The following is a 19719-nucleotide window of genomic DNA, read 5'->3' as shown; positions in this document are numbered from 1 at the left end:
TCTGCTTCCAAACACTCTACTGGTTCCAGAAGGAGGGAGGGGTAAGGGGAACGAGGGCGGCGTTCGGAGGGTTCAAGCAAGGGAAGTAGATCTCACAAATCTGGGGGTAGAAGAGGGAACGGAGAGAGAGAAAGAGAGGGGTGAGGAGAAGATAGATTTGGGAGGTGAGAGAAAATCAATTTAAAAGAGAAACTTGTGAAATACAGGACACTAGTTACGATGTGTAATTTAAGAAAATATTTTAGCTACGAAAAATAAATAAAATAAAAGATAGTTATTATTCATAAACATGTCTTAGAAATAGCTATGACAAGTAACATTTCCTTGATTGTTCCCCATTAACGCTATGTATAAGGCCATAAGATCACCTTTACAACAAAATGGTAAAAGGCCTCTTACGAGTGTCAAGATGTGTCAATTTTTAAATCGTGATTACAATTATACTTAGCGTTTTCTGACAGAATAACTTTTCTGTTCTCTATTAAAATATTATGCATTTCCTATATAAGGAAAGAAATATTTTTAACTTGGAGATATTGTCTAGCATTATTTCTGCTAGAACTAGAATAAGATATTAGGCTTAAGACCCTTTGCTTTCTTTTTAAAGATTATTGAACTACATATTTTTTCCTACCTAAGATGAGGAAATAATGAATCAGAAGCTGGTAATTTTATGATCGAAAATATGTAATTAAGATGTTACTTAACCGTTTTTACTCTCACCATTCCGGTTCAAATGTGATGCAAAAATAATTGAGAATTCACGTGATATTATATTGAAGAAATAAATGATTCTTCAAGAATTCCCTTGTGCTACTTGTTCTCATGATAAATTGAACATTATACCAGCTAAAGTTGGGATTGAATCCCTCAATAATTTAGGAACATAAAAAGATGAATATGGGCCTGTTCACCTGTCATGTGGACCGTTTTACTATTATATAATTTTAATAGATGCATCTATGTTATCGTCACATGTGCATTTGGTATCAAATTGCAATTTGGTTTTTGCAAGGTTGATTGCTCAAATTGTTAAATTAAGAGCATGGTTCCAAACTATGAAATTATGTTGATAATGCTGGTTTATATCCAAGTTGGTTTAGCAGAAATTGCATGCCTTGAATTATAGCAAAACAATTGGTTATGAGAACAAAACCTCCCAAACAGAGTTTTGGTATGAGATGTGTTATTTAATATGTAGCAGTGCTTGTATGCATCAAGCCAACAAGGTTACCCAATCACAATTGGTTCAAGATCAAGAACCAAATAATTTCCATCTAAAAATGTGAATGTGCGGTATACGATTCAATTGTCCACCATAACGCACAAAGATGGGTCCCCAAATAAGATTGAAGGGTAAATGTTAGATTTCCTAACATTAGGGGGAGAGATGATAAGTAGCTGGAAAAATAAATTATATGTAATGAATTATCATTGGTATGATCCTCATTTAAAATATAATTCAAGCTAACTACCGGACGCATTTGCTTATAAACTGAAAATCATCTATTCCAGTTGCAAATGCTCCTATTAGAATTAAAGTGTGAAGGAAAATATTTCATTGATATGCTCTATGAATCTCTGAACGCTCTTTACAATCTCCACAATATAAAATAAATAGCAGCGACCCTATTTATAATAATATAAAACCTACTTTAACTCAAAATAGGAAAACCTATTCCTATACTAATTTGACTATAGATCCTAATTGGACATGGATTAAAATATTAAATCATAACCAATTTTGGTTTCCTACAATTTTGAATTATTATTTCCAACATTCTCCCGTAATTCAAAATTGTATATCTAATTCTTGATGCACTTGTCACCATCTTCCAATTGTTGAAGCACTTGTTTCTAGCCCATCAATTGTTGAAGCACTTTCTCTTCAACCGTTACTCACCATCTTCCAATTTGTTGAAACACCTTCTCTTCAACCTTCATAATCGTTGGAGCACTTTCTCTCCAACATTCCAATTTGTTGATGCACTTTCTCACTAACCTTCAATTGTTGAAGCACTTTCTCTTCGACATTCCAATTTGTTGATGCACCTTCTCACCAACCTTCACATGTTGAAGCACTTTCTCTTCAATCTTCACAATCGTTGGAGCACTTTCTCTCCAACATTCCAACTTTGTTGAAGCACTTTCGCTTCAACCTTCACAATTGTTGGAGCACTTTCTCTCCAACATTCCAGTTTTGTTGATGCACTTTCTCATCAACCTTCAATTTGTTGAAGTACTTTCTCTTCAACCTTCACAATCGTTGGAGGACTTTCTCTCCAATATTCCAATTTTGTTGATGACTTTCTCATCAACCTTCAATTGTTAAAGCACTTTCTCTTCAACCTTCATAATCGTTGGAGCACTTTTTCTCCAACATTCCAATTTTATTTATGCACTTTCTCATCAACCTTCCAATTTTTATTTTTTTTGCCTTCTCTTTAAATTTTTTAGAAGATGTTCTTCCTCTTGTGTCATATGTGCATGCACCTCTTTAAACATACAATCTTTTGTCAGTCTTTCTCAGCATGATTATTTTTCATGCATATCATTAGCCCGAGGTTTGTCAACATCATCATCATTGGCCAGACGGGCGGCATATATGAGTCATAGCCACCCGCCGCAGCGGAAGCTCTTTCATTTTCTACCAGAATCGTACAAGCTCTGATACCAATTTGAAGGAAAATATTTTATTGATATACTCTATGAATCTCTGAACGCTCTTTACAATCTCCACAATATAAAATAAATAGCAGCTGCCCTATTTATAATAATATAAAACCTACTTTAACTCAAAACATGAAAACCTATTCCTATACTAATTTGACTATTAATCCTAATTGGACATGGATTAAAATATCAAATCCTAACTAATTTTGGTTTCCTACAATTTTGAATTATTATTTCCAACAAAGTACTTGAAGGATAGAGTCTATGGCACGCGTGAAGCGTGATAAGCCCAATCGGTTCCAAAGTTAAAGCTCCTTAAAAGGGGAGATGAGCAAATGATCAAGATGGTCATGATAGTGAAGCAAGTGCTTTAAAAGAGCATCACGACATAACAATTCATAAAACCTCGGGATAGGTTCAGGTACCTAAAAATGATGAAAAATGAAGAGATCTCATAAGTTATGTCGCATTGGAACTGATATCAAATTACGGTCGACGGTATCTTTGAAATAATGTTGCGCTCAAAATTATAAATGGTGGCAAGGATCGTGAATTCAAATCTGTCAAGAAATGTGGACAGATAGATTATTGGCCAAATGAAAATATGCAATTCAAGAAAATATTTTGTTTCACTTGAAAAAGTGATGTTTTGGACCTATAGTCCAAAGAAAAATATATTCGTAAGATATAAAGTACGGCTTGTGCCTTGAGGCATAAAGATTTTTCACAAAATTCCTGGCATTATTGTATGGAGATGTGTGCTCCTGTGGTGGATGCAATGAGGTTTCATGCAGTCTGGCAATACATCAAAAACTTAAATGCGTATAATGAAATATTGTCATGTCTAGCTAGACAATGAAGTTTATATGAAAATCTTAAAGGATTTAAAGGTCTTAAAGCGATGTAATTGAGTACCCAATGATTGTAAGATTTCTTAACATAAAGAATGATCAATTTTGGTTCTCACGAAAATGGTCAGAATGTACCATGTCTTAGTGCAATAAGTACACTAATGTATCCTGCTATTACTATCCATGAAATATTATTTTTATCGATACGCAGGCAAGACATAGCCTCACTTTTACCCATGGAGACCTCAAAGTAAATCAAAAGGTGATATAAATTTGTTGATTATAACCAATATTGTCAATGTTTTGTTGGTCATGTAAATGCAGGGCATTCTTTTTATTTTATGTGAAGTTTGTTCTTCAAGAAAGTTCATGTGAGGGCACTGTCATAATATTACGTTCTACATAACAATCAAGAATGTATCTGGCTGGAGATAATAGCAACCTATAAAGCAAGTCGAGGATATATCTAGCAAAGATCAATAACTTAGCACATTTTACCGTGTGATATTTATTTGATGAAGATGAAGATTCCAACAATATTATACAAAGCTTGCATAGCTCAATTGAAAGAAGGATATATCAGAGGAGACGGAATAAAGCACATTTCATAAAAGTTCTTTTTCAGACACGATTTTCAGCATAAAGATGAAATAGATATTCAAAAAATTCGCTTGATTGATAATTGGCGAATCTATTCACCAAAGCATTATCAACCTCAACATTTTAGAAGCTAAGATATAAAATTAGAATGCGTCATCTGTGAGATATCAAGTGAAGTTTTCATTAGGGGGAGTAAAATAGGCGTTGCACTCTTTTTCCCTAACCAAGGCTTTATCCCAATTGAGTTTTTCTGATAAGGTTTTTAATGAGACAGCAAACACTGCTTATAATGAACAATTGTGTATACTTTTCGTTCACTAGAATTTTCTTTTTACATGGACATCCAAGGGAGATGTTGTGAATAAACAAGTGGATGCCCATGTGGGGCCATTTCCACTGTAGCAAACATCTTCCCTCAAGCAACTACACTATGTAAAGGCTTATAAATAGTCTATGTAATAGATGAGAAAAACACATCAATATGGAAAGAAAACTTCGTACTTTCTGTTTCTCTCTCTCCATTTGCTATTTTATTTTATTACAATGTTTTTATTTTATAACAATTTTGAATAAAGGGAACCGGCAAAATTAGAAATGAAGAGGGGTCACTTGGATTTTAAAATGACACATGACCGATATCTCACGGTGAAGATTAAAGCTAGGGCCTGGGAGCAGAGGCGGACCCACCCTATTAGGAGGGGGAGTCACGTGTCACTGCTAACCTCGGAAAAATATTGTATATATATGGTGTGTACATCATAAAAAACGTATGTGTATTTAAAAGGACTCCTGAGATATATCCACTACTTTGGTGCAATTGGTTGTTGGGCCCGTTATGTCCTTACATGAAGCTTGGATTCGAGCTTGGCTATAGCAGTTTAGTTTCTATTTTTTTGTTGAGTTTGTTTTGTAGGCTCCCTACAAATAAATTAATAAGCCCACAACTTCTTTTTTTATTCTTTAGTCCTCCCTTACCCCCACACCCCGGCGCCCCAACCCGCCCAACTCAACACACACACACACACGCGCGCGCACCCACACACACACAAAAAAAAAAAAAAAAAACAGCAGCAGCCCCAAAATCAAATCTTTTCCCCTATTTTACTAATACCTTATCATAATTATTAAGTTTTCAAAGAGTTGCACGCCAAACTTTGACAGTAACAATTGACATGTCAATATTAAGGCATTTAGTGCGTCAAAATCTTGGGTCCGCCTTTACCTGAGAGTTAGTGATCGACGGCCAAAATTGTTCTAGCCCAACTAACTAGTTGATTTTATTTGCCAACTAGAAAGAGTTTTTTTTTTTTTTTTGGTGCAACTAGAATACTCGAGTTTCCATCTCAGACGGTTACTGGATAGTCAATATTAATACGGAAAAGGTCCAAAAATACCCCTGAACTATTGAAAAAGGCTCATAAATACCCTCCTTCCACCTTTTGGTCTAAAAATACCCTTCCATCCACCTTTTAGGTCTAAAAATACCCTTAAGGTTTGTTTTTGGCTCAAATATACCCCTCAAACTAACAAGTTAAAATTAACTCTTTTAAAAAGCCAAATGGCAATTTGTAATTGGTCAATAATAAAATTCCGTAATTTAAAAAAAAAATCCAAATTTAAAAAAAAAATTGCCAATAATAAATTTCCAGTAATTTAAAATTCCAGATTTAAAAAAAAAATTGCCAATAATAAAATTCCGTAATTTACATATTTTTTAAAAAACAAATTGTGTGGAAACTTAAAAATTAAAAACTAAAAAATTTAAAAATATGAACGAAACTGTTTTTTTTTTTTTTTTTTTTGCATTTCGTGAATTAATCAACGAAATATGTTTTTGTTTTTTGCATTTCGTGAATAAAAAAACGAAATAGGAAATTATAATTTTTTTTTGCATTTCGTGTATTAAATAACGAAATAGGATAAAAAAAAATTATTTTCGTTCATATAAAAACGAAATTGGAAAATTGGACAAAATATATTTTCCAATTTTGTTTTTATATGAACAAAATTAATTTTTTTATCCTATTTCATTTTTCAATACACGAAATGCAAAAAAAAATTATAATTTCCTATTTCGTTTTTTTATTCACGAAATGCAAAAAAAAAAAACATATTTCGTTGATTAATTCACAAAATGCAAAAAAAAAAATTAGTTTTGTTCATATTTTTTAATTTTTAAATTAAATAATATATGTGTCCAATCACAAAATGCCATTTGGCTTTTTAAAAGAGTTAACTTTAACTTTGTTAGTTTGAGGGGTATATTTGAGCCAAAAACAAACCTTAAGGGTATTTTTAGACCAAAAGGTGGAAGGAGGGTATTTATGAGCCTTTTTCAATAGTTCAGGGGTATTTTTGGACCTTTTCCGATATTAATATTAACATTAACACTATCAAACTCAAGAGCACAAATATGGTTGATAAAAAACTTATACTCTTCCGTGCCAATTTGTTTGAACGTTAACTAGTTTGAGAGTTAAACATATATTGTGAATTATTAATTATGCATACTTATAGTACTTTTATGTAATTTTCAAATATGTAAATTTTGTTATAAAATACTCAAAGAATCTATGTCTAAAATTAAGTCAAAGAAAAAATTGTTTGACTCCTCAAACTGGTCAACCTTCAAACAAATTGGGACGGAGGGAGTATATATTATGCCTAGGAAAATACACTATATTTAGTTTCATACTAAATGTAAGGAATCATTTGAATCGTTCGATTATTGCATTTGTCTTGGTAACAACGATTTATAGGATAGTCAAGATTAATTCTACAATTTTTCATTCCAATTGCAGGAGGTCAAGCACCAACAATTGAGTCGTGAGTTATATCATAAAACACATCTTTCCAAACTTCATATCAAACATGACTTTTTGTTCATTTTTTTGCGCGGATTGTCCTTCTTTTGCGGTGGTCTTTAATTTTTGGCTCTCAAATTGGTGGTTTTTAATTTTTTTTCCTTCACCTAATATCTCGAGATTCTGGGTTCGAATCCTAGTTCAGTAAAAAAAAAAAGGAATTTTTCAAGGCAGAAGTTTGGGTTCGCAAGACAGAATTTCGCCTTTAAAACTCTGCCTTAAGGCAGGATTTCGCCTTCAAAACTCTGCCTTAAGGCATGATTTTGCCTGAATGCCCAAAACTCTGCCTCAATAAGATACCATGCCTTGCGAATCCAAACTTTATCTTGCGAATTTTTAAAAAAAAAAAATTTGACTGAGCGGGGATTCGAAACTGAAATCAAGGGATTCTAACAAAGGACAAAAATTAAAGACCACCCCAAAATAAGGACACTCCTGCGCATTGCCCAATTTTTGTTTAGGAAATCTTAGATTGAACTATTAGGTCACAAGAAAACATTTTTTCTTACTAGTAGAGAAAATTTGCATCCAACACTTATTGAATATGCTAAATTTAGTTGTGACCTTCACAATCTTGATAATTTTTTTTAGCCTTTGTAGGTGAATGTTTTCATGTGAAGTTCAAACATTGGTATCGTAATCCTGAATATTAGTGCTACTCATGCATTTAAGTTTAACCAAAAGATCAAAGTACAAGTCAATGCTGCAACAATCATTCATTATACTAATTTTGTTTATCATGTCATAAGATGAGGAAAAGAGTACAACATGCCAGCGTATGGTTAGATCTTATGCTGACAAAAAAAAAATGTTCTTCTAAACAATCATTCAACGACACTGGAAAATGAGGGAAGCACGAAACGCATTCCTCTTCAAGAATCTCCTATCAGACCTGTTTGCTAATTGTAAAACGCTATAGATACTAATAATCATAACGGGTTAGCTAATAACCCACGTTAAGTTTTCGATATACCAAAGAGCTACTATAAGGGCTATAGTTTTAGGAGTGATCAGGATATCAAAATCTCCAAAAAATAGTAAGCTTCTTGCTGGAGATGTAGCTATCAACAATCTTCCAAATCTCCTGATTCCGATACAACAACTACTATGGGTGGGTCCAAAATAAGTTGGGGTCGGCTATATGAATCCCCACTTCCTCATCAACAGCTTCTGATGACTACAAAAATTTCCTTGTCTCTTGCCCTGTGAAACTAGAGCGGCATCCAGCATCAGATCTGCAATCAACAAAATCCAGTTACATGGTACTCACAGTCAACTAAAATTAGGCCATGAGATGGATTTTGAAGACACGTTGAAACTTAGCTTCCTAGTTAAATCTAATTTTGACTGTTCATGTCCTAGAAATGATTTAGATAAGTTTGACTTCTCCTGTTTGGAAACAGTCTCAAATAGCATTGTAATCTTTTTTTTTTCTTTTTCTTTTTTAATGTAAGTCCTCGACTATGCATCTATAAAAACATAGAGCGAAAGCAAGTGTAACATATTTGACAAACTGATACTTCATTAGAACTTCGCCAAAAGGCCGGGAAGGTTATAATAAATTTTAAGAACTGATACAACCAAGAATGATGATTAACATTACAGTTCAACAGATAATAAAATAATAGATGCGGGAAATAAGGCATTTGAAAGTTGAGCAATGTGCAGGAGAGTCGTAAGTGTTCAGTGAGGCGACAAAACACTGCATGTAAATGTAAACATTTTAAACCCTTTCGGAGTTGGGCTGCAATGCCTTACTAATTGTACTCGTACCAAATAAGAGGGGAAGGAGTCATAGTTTCTTTACGCAAAATAAACCCGTTAACTCCTGCTCCTTCCTTTCTACTAGATGCACTGCTGAACATCCATTTTCAACTAACTGCACCGTGAATGTTTTTTCCTTTTGAATTAACTATGTCAACAGTCAATTATCATAGAAGTATACTCTCTTTATTAGCATAGCAAATTATGGAAAACCTCATATGAGAATGAGTGGATTATGATGTATAGACAAGAAATTGGTCAAATCATATACTTTGGAAGATCAAATAAAAAACAGATGAGAAGTCAAAGAAACACAACAATCACCTAAAGACAAATCAAAGACACACAAGAATCACCTAACACACGGTTGACACAACCATGACTTAACTAGTTCTACATTGGACAAGAAAAGGAAGGGTAGTTGGTAACATAAACATTCCATTCTTTATTGCATGTTTGAGCAACTGAACAAAGTAAAGGGGCAATTTTTTCAACAGAAAAAGCAAAACGGGTGTTTTCTGGGGCTTTGAAGCAGCGCCACTAATATTAAGGCATGTTCTTCTAGAGTTCTCAGAGGGTCGGATTCTGGATAAAAACTTACCAGACAAAACCAGGATCCAACTTTTTGTCATTGAAGAGATCCATTTACCCCAATTTAAGAGCTAGTATGAAGAGACTAACCATCCGTCAAATCCAATTTCAAAAAGAACCGCAAATGAGGCAATTAACTCTGTGCGGGTCTTTATCCAATTTTATGTGGTCACATCAGTCTCTTTAGCTATCCATATCTAGCTAGCTCATGTGAAAAGAGCTTGCTTCTCGGATTTATTTGGTCACACTTAAGCATTTGGCTCCTAACTTCTAACTTGTCTTTAAAAATACCCCTCCTCCTAAATTCTGTATCCTAACTTGATGGGATATAAGTACCAGAGCTATGAGTTGAAGTTTAATTTAAAAGGAAATGAGACTTAAATTGAGGATAAGTTAACGTTTTGCTAAATGTGAACATTAATAAGTATAGAAAGTAATTTTGATGTTACTTATTTGGCAATGCAATATGAATTTACCAATTTTATAGAGAAACAATAGATAATGTAAAGTCGGACAATCTTTTGAAAAAATATATACCAGACAAACAAGATCCTATTAGCATGCTTATATTCATAGTTCAATAGCGTTTGAAAAGTTAAGAGCATGGACGTCAGTCGTCAAGTACAGTAGAGGAAATAAGCGAACATTTTATTTCAATGGAAAGTAACATTAATTAATTCCTGTCAACCTCCTTTGTTTTCAGCAAGTATCTAGTTTCATACTAAGAAACTTATGAAGCTAGAGGTCCAGCAGCCTCTGTACAATCACAGTAAAATAAAAAATAAAAAGCAAGTTTAACATGCCAGAAATAATTAGAAACCAAGAAGAAAAAACAACGGAGGTAGGATTTCTTACAGTATCAGACGAACAAATTATCCGGGTTCCTGATTTTGATGAAGGAGATAGTTGAGAAGATGGCCTCTGGCCTTATTTATAGCAGCAAAACAGAGGCACAAATGCTCCTCAAGACCCAAAAGCTCTTCCAGAAAATTGCTATGTTTCCTGTGGAGTTGCTTTACTACCTCCTGGATAGGGTATCGGTCTTTTCCTCTCTCTAATGCAAAGCGAACAAGTCGCTTGTAGTACTCCACTGCATCATATAATCGGTTCACCAAGCAATTTATTGTTTCTAAATGATTGTGGAGGAAAAAGATCCCTTTCGTTGCATCATCCAGCTGCACCAGATGGACTAATTCTTTTTTACCCATTTTTGAAGGGAGGCAAACAGGGCATATCGGGGCTGCTGCTACAAGGGCGACAAGAGCGTGAGAAGCTATAGTGACAGCTGTTACGATCACTCCAATAGTAGCTCCAACTAAACATATGACTGAGCCTTTGGTAGCATGTCGGAGAAATTGGACCTTCGAACGTGATTTGTGTAAAAGAAGGTCGAGCTCACGCTTTAGCTCGAAGTAGCAATGACATATGTCGTTGAAGTTATGGGTGTCTTGTCTAGGAAAGGGATTAGTAAGGCTGTCAAATTGGAGGAAGATGTCGAACGCCCAATTGCATTGAGCTTGCGAAAGGGAATGTCCGGACGATTCCGTATCCAAGGTAAGAACATCGAGCAGCTTATGAATGGGAGCATACAAGAGTCGAGCTTGGTTTATACTTTGAGAGAAAAGGATACAGAGACGAGTCGTTTCCTCACTATCGTCCAAGTACTTAGCGATAAGTTGGTTTAGGGCGTCTTGTTTTATATGCAACATTGCCTCTTGGACGCTTTCATGATTCGGTTTAAGGACATCTTCTAATTTCAGTGACTCCTCTTGGAATTCAACTTGTGCTGCCTCAACACTAAGGTCAGAAGGGACCTCAAGATGGACCTTGGACCATATCTCGCCGTAGGAAGAAGTTTGCACAGCAAGGGAATATGCTCGTGATAGGTTAACGGTAGGGGAAGAACTTGTTGTGTTATCATCACCTAAGCCACCTGCAGTTTATTCACATAGATTTTAGAGATAACTACAGTCCAATGCCTTCTGGTGATCTAATTTACAAAATAGCCAGTATATATGTATAGGTTTTTTATATGGCCAAAGTCATAGATGGACCCCTGAACTTGTCCTGATTTTACATTTAGACCCCCCAACTGAGGGTCGTACCATATGAACCCTTCAAGACAACTGTTAATGTGCCATTTAAACACAAAATAAATATGCAACAACACGCAAATGGTGCGTGTAATTCACACGCAAAAATAACAAATAAGACGGAGCCACGTGGATTACAAAAATAGTCATCTTCTTCAGCGCCCCCCCCCCCCCCCGGACCCCTCTCCTCTTCTTCAGCCCCCCACCACCCCTCTCCTTCCTCTCTTTTTCTTCTTCCTCCAGCCATCCGTCGTCCTCCCACTCCCAACTAATTCTTTTCCTTCTAAACAATTTACTTTAAAAAACAATAAACATCAATAGCAGCAGCAGGAAGAAAGAGGAAAAGCAAGAAAAGTAAAGGGGTGTGTTTGGATGAAGGGTTTTTTTTTGTGTGTTTATTTCAAAGGACTATTGATTTTTTTGGTCCATTAATGGAGAAATCATGGACTATTGATTTTTTTGGTCCATTAAGGGCTCGAATTTGCTGTATTTGAACAAAGCAAAAGAGAAGAGCGATGCCGGCGGCGGCGGTGGAATCCTGCTTCACCGGAAAAAATTGACAGCGGCTGCAGTGGATTCCGGCTTCGGATCGGGGGGGAGGGTGGGCTGGGTTTTAGGATTTTTTTTTTTAAATGTTTTTTTTATTAGTTAAATTGTTTTAAAATAAGTTTTTTCTTATAATTATTTTTTTAATGATTAAAAAATTTAAAAAGGAAAAAATTGGCATCTCACGCCCTTTTAGAGCAGTGCATTGCACGCGCTTTGCCACCTCAATAATTGTGTTTAAATGGCACATTAACAGTTGTCTTGAAGGGTTCATATGCTACGACCCTCAGTTGGGGGTCTAAATGAAAAATCAGGACAAGTTCAGGGGTCCATCTATGACTTTGGCCTTTTTATATTAAGTATAATTACACATATAATATACATACAATATTCATAAATATACATGTATATACATAATCAATGTATAGGTTTTGTATATTTTGGCTAGCATCCGTAATTAACTTTGGCCGACGGGCCAAAAATGGAAAAAAAATCCCTAGATTTTAAGCTATCAGAATCTACAATAAGGGGCTTCAAAAACTGCTAAAGTTCCATTCAAGCCACTTGACTTTGATTTTTTGGTAATTGAACCATACAAACTTTAGAATATGAAGCAAAAAATTAAGTGAATGTCAACAAAAAAGGGAAAGAAAACTCCATGCCATCCACATAATTTCTAGGGGACACACAGGTATATGCATTTTGTCAGAAAAAGATTGTCATAATATAAGCATCAGATTTTATTTTCTAGCCGCTAACTTGAAGAAAATATCATCTGAAGGGATTCTACCTTCCCTTTATGTTTTAGATAAACTAGAATTTTGTTAATACAATGGTGTTTGAAAATATGTATTGAACATATTGTAACCATGTTTGATTCAAACTGATTAGCCAAACACAAATTGCTATTCTCCAAAAGTACTTTTCTAAAAGGCACTTCTGACAAAAAGCACTGTTCAAAATAAGCAGATTTCGAAAGCTTGGCCAGAGTATAAATTTCTAGAACTTTTGGTTAATAAGATACAGTTTACAAGTGCCAAGTTACCAAGTTACAAATTGTGCCACAAATTATTTTACACATAATGTGGCTTTTATTCATTTTAATAACTTCAATGCTTCAAACATTTCAAGCAGCATAAATTTCAGTTAAGGGTCCAACATAGAACCTGCCCCAAGTGACTTATAAGGGAAAAGAAAGAACATGGTCAAAGTGTAATTGGCCCCTTTTTGTACTTTCACTACATCTAAATTCATAAAAATACCTTCCAAAGATGGAGATGACGTGTTAGTTGTTGCTGTTAATGATAACTGCCGCAGACAATGCAGCATTTGTTTCCACGGTATAGTACTGGGTATACAGCATAAACAGGAAACATTTAAACAGGAAACATTTGCTGATGACACGTAGAAAATTCAATCAAAGAGCCAAAGTGCAAGCATAATCTCCAAGAGCAAGCTATAACACAACAAAATAAAAAAAGGTGAAATAAGTACTGAATGATGGAAATAGTTTTAAGTGAAATAAGCACAGAGTGACGGAAAAGTTCTCCATGTAAGTAGATGAACACCAAGCCCTGTTTGCTAATAGAGGGGAAGATGGCAGAGTTACTCGAGAAGCCAAAACATAAGAATACACATTCTAGTTGCTAGTCATGTAAAGAAATGGAGAAATCCATCTTGGCTTCTCAAGAGTCACAAATAAGGCAATGAGTTGATGGATACACTCAACGGCGGAGCCACAGTGGTGGTTGCAGGTTCGGCTTAACCCAATAACCTTAGCTCATATCGTGTTAGTTGTCTTAAAATTCATTTAGGAGCCGTTTGGCCATGAGAATTATTCATTTTTTTCCGGAAGAATATTTCACTCTATTTCAAAATCAGTGTTTGGTTATAAAATTTCTAAATCCAACTTGGAGTTGTATTCCAAATTTGGAAAAGTGCTCCAAACCTGTTTCCAACTCTTCACAAATTCCAAATAAAGTATTTTATTCTCTCTTTTGCAAAAAAAGATAACCAAACACAACTCCAACTTTATAAATTCCAGATAAACTGAAAAATATTTGGAATCTATGGCCAAACTCCTACTTAATATGTACAACTAACTTATCCAGAGCCTAGTAAGCAAAAAAGAACTATAGTCCAGAACCCATAAACTAAAAATCCTGACTCTGCCCCTAGAACCTACACTGAAGGTAACATTCCACACCCTATTATTTTGGATCAATCTCATGAACGAGTACATCGGCTAACTTCCATTTCATCCTCAACTAACAGCAAACAAACATTTCTTCCTCACCCCCTAATAAATGCTCAGCAAATCATTGAAGCAACTCACAAGTTGCAATCAAGTTCTGCTACCTCAACATATCTCTTTTTTTTTTTTTTCTTTTTTCTTTCTATCCATCCTTTTTCTACTACTCCATCTATCCCAATTTATACGATACACTTTCTTTTTTAGTCTGTTCCAAAAAGAATGATACATTTCCTTATTTGACAATAATTTAACTTTAAACTTTATCTTTTACGCTTAACGAGATGATCTATAACCACATAAATATCTTTGGCTGATTTTAAACTACAAGATTCAAAAGTCTTCCTTATTTCTTAAACTCCGTGTCCCGTCAAACTATATCACATAAATTGGGACGGAGGGAGTATTTATCTTTTTCGTTGCATACCTCAAATTAAATGTAGAAACAGTAACAATGAGTCGTACTACACTTTGCAACAATTTCCACTGTTACTAACATACCACACATACCCAACTCAAAAATTGAAATTAACATTACTACAAAAAAAATAAAAAAATTTATAGCTTTTCTTACAAAGATGATAAAAACATGAATTCAGATAAAACAAGAGAAAGAAAATAAATTTTACCAAGAAATTGACAAAAAGCACAAACTTGACCCCATTGAATCACAAACAAGCATAAATTCACTCCCAAATGTAATTCTTAACCAAAAAAAAAGGTTCTTTTGGAAAACCCAAAAGTCCAAATTGGTTGAAATATCAGTCAAACTAGTACTATGAGAAAAAAGAAATAAAGGGCAAGAATTAAAATTTATCAAATAATTGACAAAAAGATCAATAAATACACTCTTAAATGAAATTCTTACACAGAAATCAGTATTTCTCGAACACCCAAAACAGCAAATGAGTCGAAAAGTTGTCCCAAATTACTTTGGTGTGTATTTAAAGGGAAGATGAGCGTGTGTGTATATATATATAATGAAGGAAAGGTTAATGTAGTAAAGTGTAGAGAGATAATTGTTATTGACTTTTAGTGTGAATTTGTCTATGGCTGCTTGCTAGAAAAGCAACATAAATAGTTTTTTTTTTTTTTTAATTATTACACAGGGGTACGGAGGATAATTCGACCTCTCACTAAGGTGAAAGTTCAGGTAGTGAATCAACTCAACTACTAGATTCCTACATAAGCAGTGGAGGGATTAATAAGGTGTGCTTTTAGCTTAGGCATGCTTTTGAAAAAACTACTCGTTCTGAGAAAGTAAGATGTATTTTACTAACTTATCCTTAATAAATGCTTTGGAAAAAAAAATGTAGCTCTTTTGTAGTTTCTTGGTTATGTAAAACTCTTTTTATTTAAATAAGGGTAAAATTGGAAGAAAATCATTAATGTCTTCTTGATTATGTGAAGCACCACTTATTTTGAAATAAAATGAAAAGGTAAAAACACCACTTATTTTGAAATGGAGGGAATAAAAATTGTAGAAAATTTCAAAAAAGAAAAAAAAACAATCACCCTTATTTGTTGGTTTTAGGAGTGTTCTCGATTTAATTCGGCTGTTATTAAAATCAAAAGGGCTAATGACACTTGTTTTTTATCCTTGTGATATATAACTTGCATATTTAACCTTCAATTAGTTAATACATATGTCTTTGGCCCCTTTATGTAGAAAATATATTATGTATGACTACTTATAGTACTATATTACCATCAAACAGAATAAATTTAACGTAACACATGAATAATTAAGTGATGAAATGGTTAATAATTAGGGTAAATTGTGAATATTCACATGCAAAGAGATTAAAAGTGCACAATTCAATTAGTTGAAGGTTTAATGTGCTTAGTCCCGTTTCATAATGACTAAAATCAGAGTTTATCAATACTGATGGACCAAAAGTGTTATTACCAAATCAATTACTTTTAACTTTTTCTTATTTTATTTGGATTTTTAATTTATCTAATCCACATAAAATATACATTCAATACGCATATCAATTAGAAAGAACAAATATGCAATACATATAATTTAATTTTTTACATAAGTCAATATATATATATTTAGTTAGAATTGAAAAAGTAGAGAAATTTATAATTTATTGAAATATCCTTGTGTGAATTGAACAACTTACATGCATATTCATTATTCACTTTCAAGATTAAGGAGAATCATAAGCTCCAAATCAATTGAAAACATAAACATATATTTACATTCAAAAATAATATCTATGCAACACATGATATATAAAGCCTAAAGGCGTCGGGTATAAAGTCCAGAGGCAACAAAGGGAAAGCTAGAAGGCTTCAAGTGTATATTTTGAAGACACCAAGTGAAACAGACTTAGGAGCCGTTTGGCCATAAATACCAAAAACAAATTCACTTTTTTGGAATTTTTAAAGTTGGAGTTGTGTTTGGCCATAGTTTTTGAAATTGTAATTTTTGGTGAAATGTAATTGTAAAAAGTGGAAAAAAAATGAAAAACAAGTTTTTCTTGTTTTTGGTATTCCGGAATACAACTTCAAGTTGTATTCTGAATATTTATGGCCAAACGCCCAAAAGTAAACAAAGTGAAAAAAAATTCCGGAAAAAAGTGAATAATGTTTATGGTCAAACGGCTACTAAGAGTGTCAAACAAGGTCAACTCGGGTAGTCAATTAAGCATTAATTCATTTTCTTAAAGTATCTAATTCACTTCTAACATATGATTACAAGCCAATTTCTATTTCAAATGCTTGAATAACATCAAAGAAGAATGGTTTTATTCATATATTGTGTATTGTATGGTTAAACGTTTATTCCACTTACTATTTTTGTCGACTCAAAGCATATGTTTGTCCCCACAAACACCTGAACATTAAACCATTTAAAACTCTGTCATGCACTTCATCAAATACTTTAAAAGCATGCATTTAGAGAATTCACAATTGGGAGACCAAGTCGTAAATACCTCAACATCGGCATACAAATGACATCAAATAGTCTAATATGTCACAACAACGTCAATCTACAACAATTTTAATTCAAAAGTGTCATTAACTACTCAATTAATCTAGATCCCGTTTGGATTGGCTTATAAGTTGCTTATAAGCTGTTTTCAATTTTTTTGAGTGTTTGGCTTGTTGGGTCTCACATAGTCGTGATGTAAGCGCTTACCTCATCTTAGTCGTGATGTAAGCGCTTACCTCATGATAGTCGTGATGTAAGCGCTTACCTCATCATAGGAAATTCATTCCTATAAATAGGTAGCTTATGGTTCATTTGTAAGGCATCATCAAGATCATTTGCTAAACACATCCCAAAGAGAGAAAAAAAAAATCTAAGAGAAATACTCTTAGTGAAAGGCCTAAGTAAGAGAAGGTCTTTGAGAGAATTTTCTGTGGTAAAATTCTTGAGTGTAATTGGGATTGGGGTTGTGAGGTTGAGTGTTGTAAACACTTGTAATATTTCTTCTTTAATAAGATCTGCAGCAGCAACGTGGACGTAGCTCTCACATTGAGGGTGAACCACTATAAATCTGTGTGTGCTATTTATTCTTCGCTTACATCACAGCGTAAGTAGGTTCTGTCTAAGGAGGTTGGTATTTAAGTGGTCCAGTTGTGACCCTCCAATCTTTCCTGGGAACCTGCTTACAAAGGTCGGATTTGGGATTCAAATCCTAACAACTGGTATCAGAGCAACAGGTTGTGTTGTGATTTAGAAACGATGGGAGGCGAAGATGGTACGACGCACGGCATCGGTAAATTCGATGGTACAGACTTTGCGTTCTGGAGAATGCAAATTGAAGATTATTTATATGGCAGAAAGCTTCATGAACCTCTGAGTCCTAAACCAGAGGAGATGAAGCAAGCAGATTGGAATCTCCTCGACAGACAAGTTCTGGGAGTCATTCGGCTGACGCTGTCAAAGAACGTTGCTCACAATGTGGCAAAGGAGAAGACCACTGCAGATATGATGAAGGTATTGTCTGACATGTATGAGAAACCTTCGGCAAATAATAAGGTATTTCTCATGAAGAAACTATTTCATCTAAAGATGATGGAAAATGCTCATGTTGCTGCACACGTAAATGAATTCAATACCATTGTAAATCAATTGTCATCGGTAAAAATTGACTTCGATGATGAAGTGCAAGCTCTAATTTTGTTGGCATCCCTACCAAATAGCTGGGAGCCAATGAGAGCAGCGGTTAGCAATTCTATCGGCAGTGGCAAACTAAAGTTCAACGATGTTAGGGATCGTATCCTTGCTGAGGAAGTGCGCATGACAGATTCTGGAGAGGCATCGACGAGTTCTGCTTTTAATGTTGAAAACAGAAGCAGAAATTATGACAGAAACTACAACCGAAATAGGGGCAGATCGAAGTCAAGGAATGGCAGGGGTCAATCCAGACCAGGACGAACATTTGAGTGTTGGAACTGTGGAAAACCAGGTCACTTCAAGAAGAACTGCAGGGCGTCAAAGAAGGAGGACAACAAGGGGGCTGGAATCAATGCTGCTACGGAAGACATTGGCGATGCGTTGTTGTTATCGGTTGACAACCCGATAGACTCTTGGGTGCTTGATTCAGGAGCGTCCTTTCATACCACCCCACATCATGATATAATGACAAACTACGTGGCTGGGAATCTCGGCAAAGTTTATTTAGCCGATGGAGAGCCGCTAGATGTTGTTGGCACGGGAGACATTAATTTGAAGATGTCAAATGGATCCTCGTGGAAGATTACTAAAGTTAGACATGTTCCCAAGCTGATGCGAAACCTGATCTCAGTAGGTCAGCTTGATGATGAGGGATATGATCTCAACTTTGGTAATGGGTCTTGGAAGGTGGCGAAAGGTGCTATGGTAGTTGGCCGAGGAAAGAAGATTGACACTCTCTACATGACGGCTAGCTGTCGTGATACTGTTGCTGTGGTTGACAACACAAAGAAGACAGATTTGTGGCATTGTCGGCTGGGGCATATCAGCCAGAAGGGGATGAAGCTGTTGGTGACAAATGGTTTAATTCCGGAGCTGAAGACGGTGGACCTTCATACGTGTGAGAGCTGCATTCTCGGAAAACAAAAGCGAGTAAGCTTCTCAAATGCAGGCAGGGAGTTGAAGGTCGAGAAGTTGGAATTGGTGCACACAGACGTGTGGGGACCTACCATTGTCCCCTCCCTTGGAGGATCACACTACTACGTGACCTTAATTGATGATTCAACCAGGAAGGTATGGGTTTATTTTATGAAAAATAAATCCGATGTGTTTAGTGTATTCAAAAGATGGAAAGCCATGGTCGAGAATGAAACAAACCTCAAGTTGAAGTGTTTGAGGTCCGACAACGGCGGAGAATACACTGATGGTGATTTCAAACGGTACTGTGCCGATAATGGGATCAAGATGATGAAGACTATTCCTGGAACGCCGCAACAAAATGGATTCTGATATGGCAGGTGACCTTGATAACAGAAAATCCACTACTGGATATTTGTTTACTTTTTCAGGG

At 35.0% G+C, this 19719-nt stretch overlaps 1 protein-coding gene across 2 annotated transcripts; it reads right to left on the bottom strand.

Annotated features, from left to right (window-relative positions):
• Positions 1-7692: 7692 nt before the first annotated feature.
• On the bottom strand, positions 7693-15260 carry LOC132625883 (UPF0496 protein At3g19330-like). Of its 2 annotated transcripts, none has more exons than XM_060340480.1 (4): positions 15102-15260; positions 13245-13438; positions 10199-11276; positions 7693-8223 (listed from the first exon to the last, which is right to left on the bottom strand). In XM_060340480.1, the coding sequence occupies exons 2-3, from the start codon at positions 13309-13311 to the stop codon at positions 10216-10218; spliced, it is 1128 nt and encodes a 375-aa protein (XP_060196463.1). In that variant the 5' UTR covers positions 13312-13438; positions 15102-15260; the 3' UTR covers positions 7693-8223; positions 10199-10215. The 2 variants fall into 2 exon arrangements, with proteins under 2 accessions (XP_060196463.1, XP_060196464.1); XM_060340481.1 differs by having other exon boundaries at positions 13245-13330; positions 15102-15259.
• Positions 15261-19719: the final 4459 nt, after the last annotated feature.

The sequence above is a fragment of the Lycium barbarum genome, chromosome 2 (genome assembly GCF_019175385.1).
Source record: "Lycium barbarum isolate Lr01 chromosome 2, ASM1917538v2, whole genome shotgun sequence".
NCBI lineage: Eukaryota > Viridiplantae > Streptophyta > Magnoliopsida > Solanales > Solanaceae > Lycium > Lycium barbarum.
This window is presented reverse-complemented; position numbering and strand designations above follow the sequence as displayed.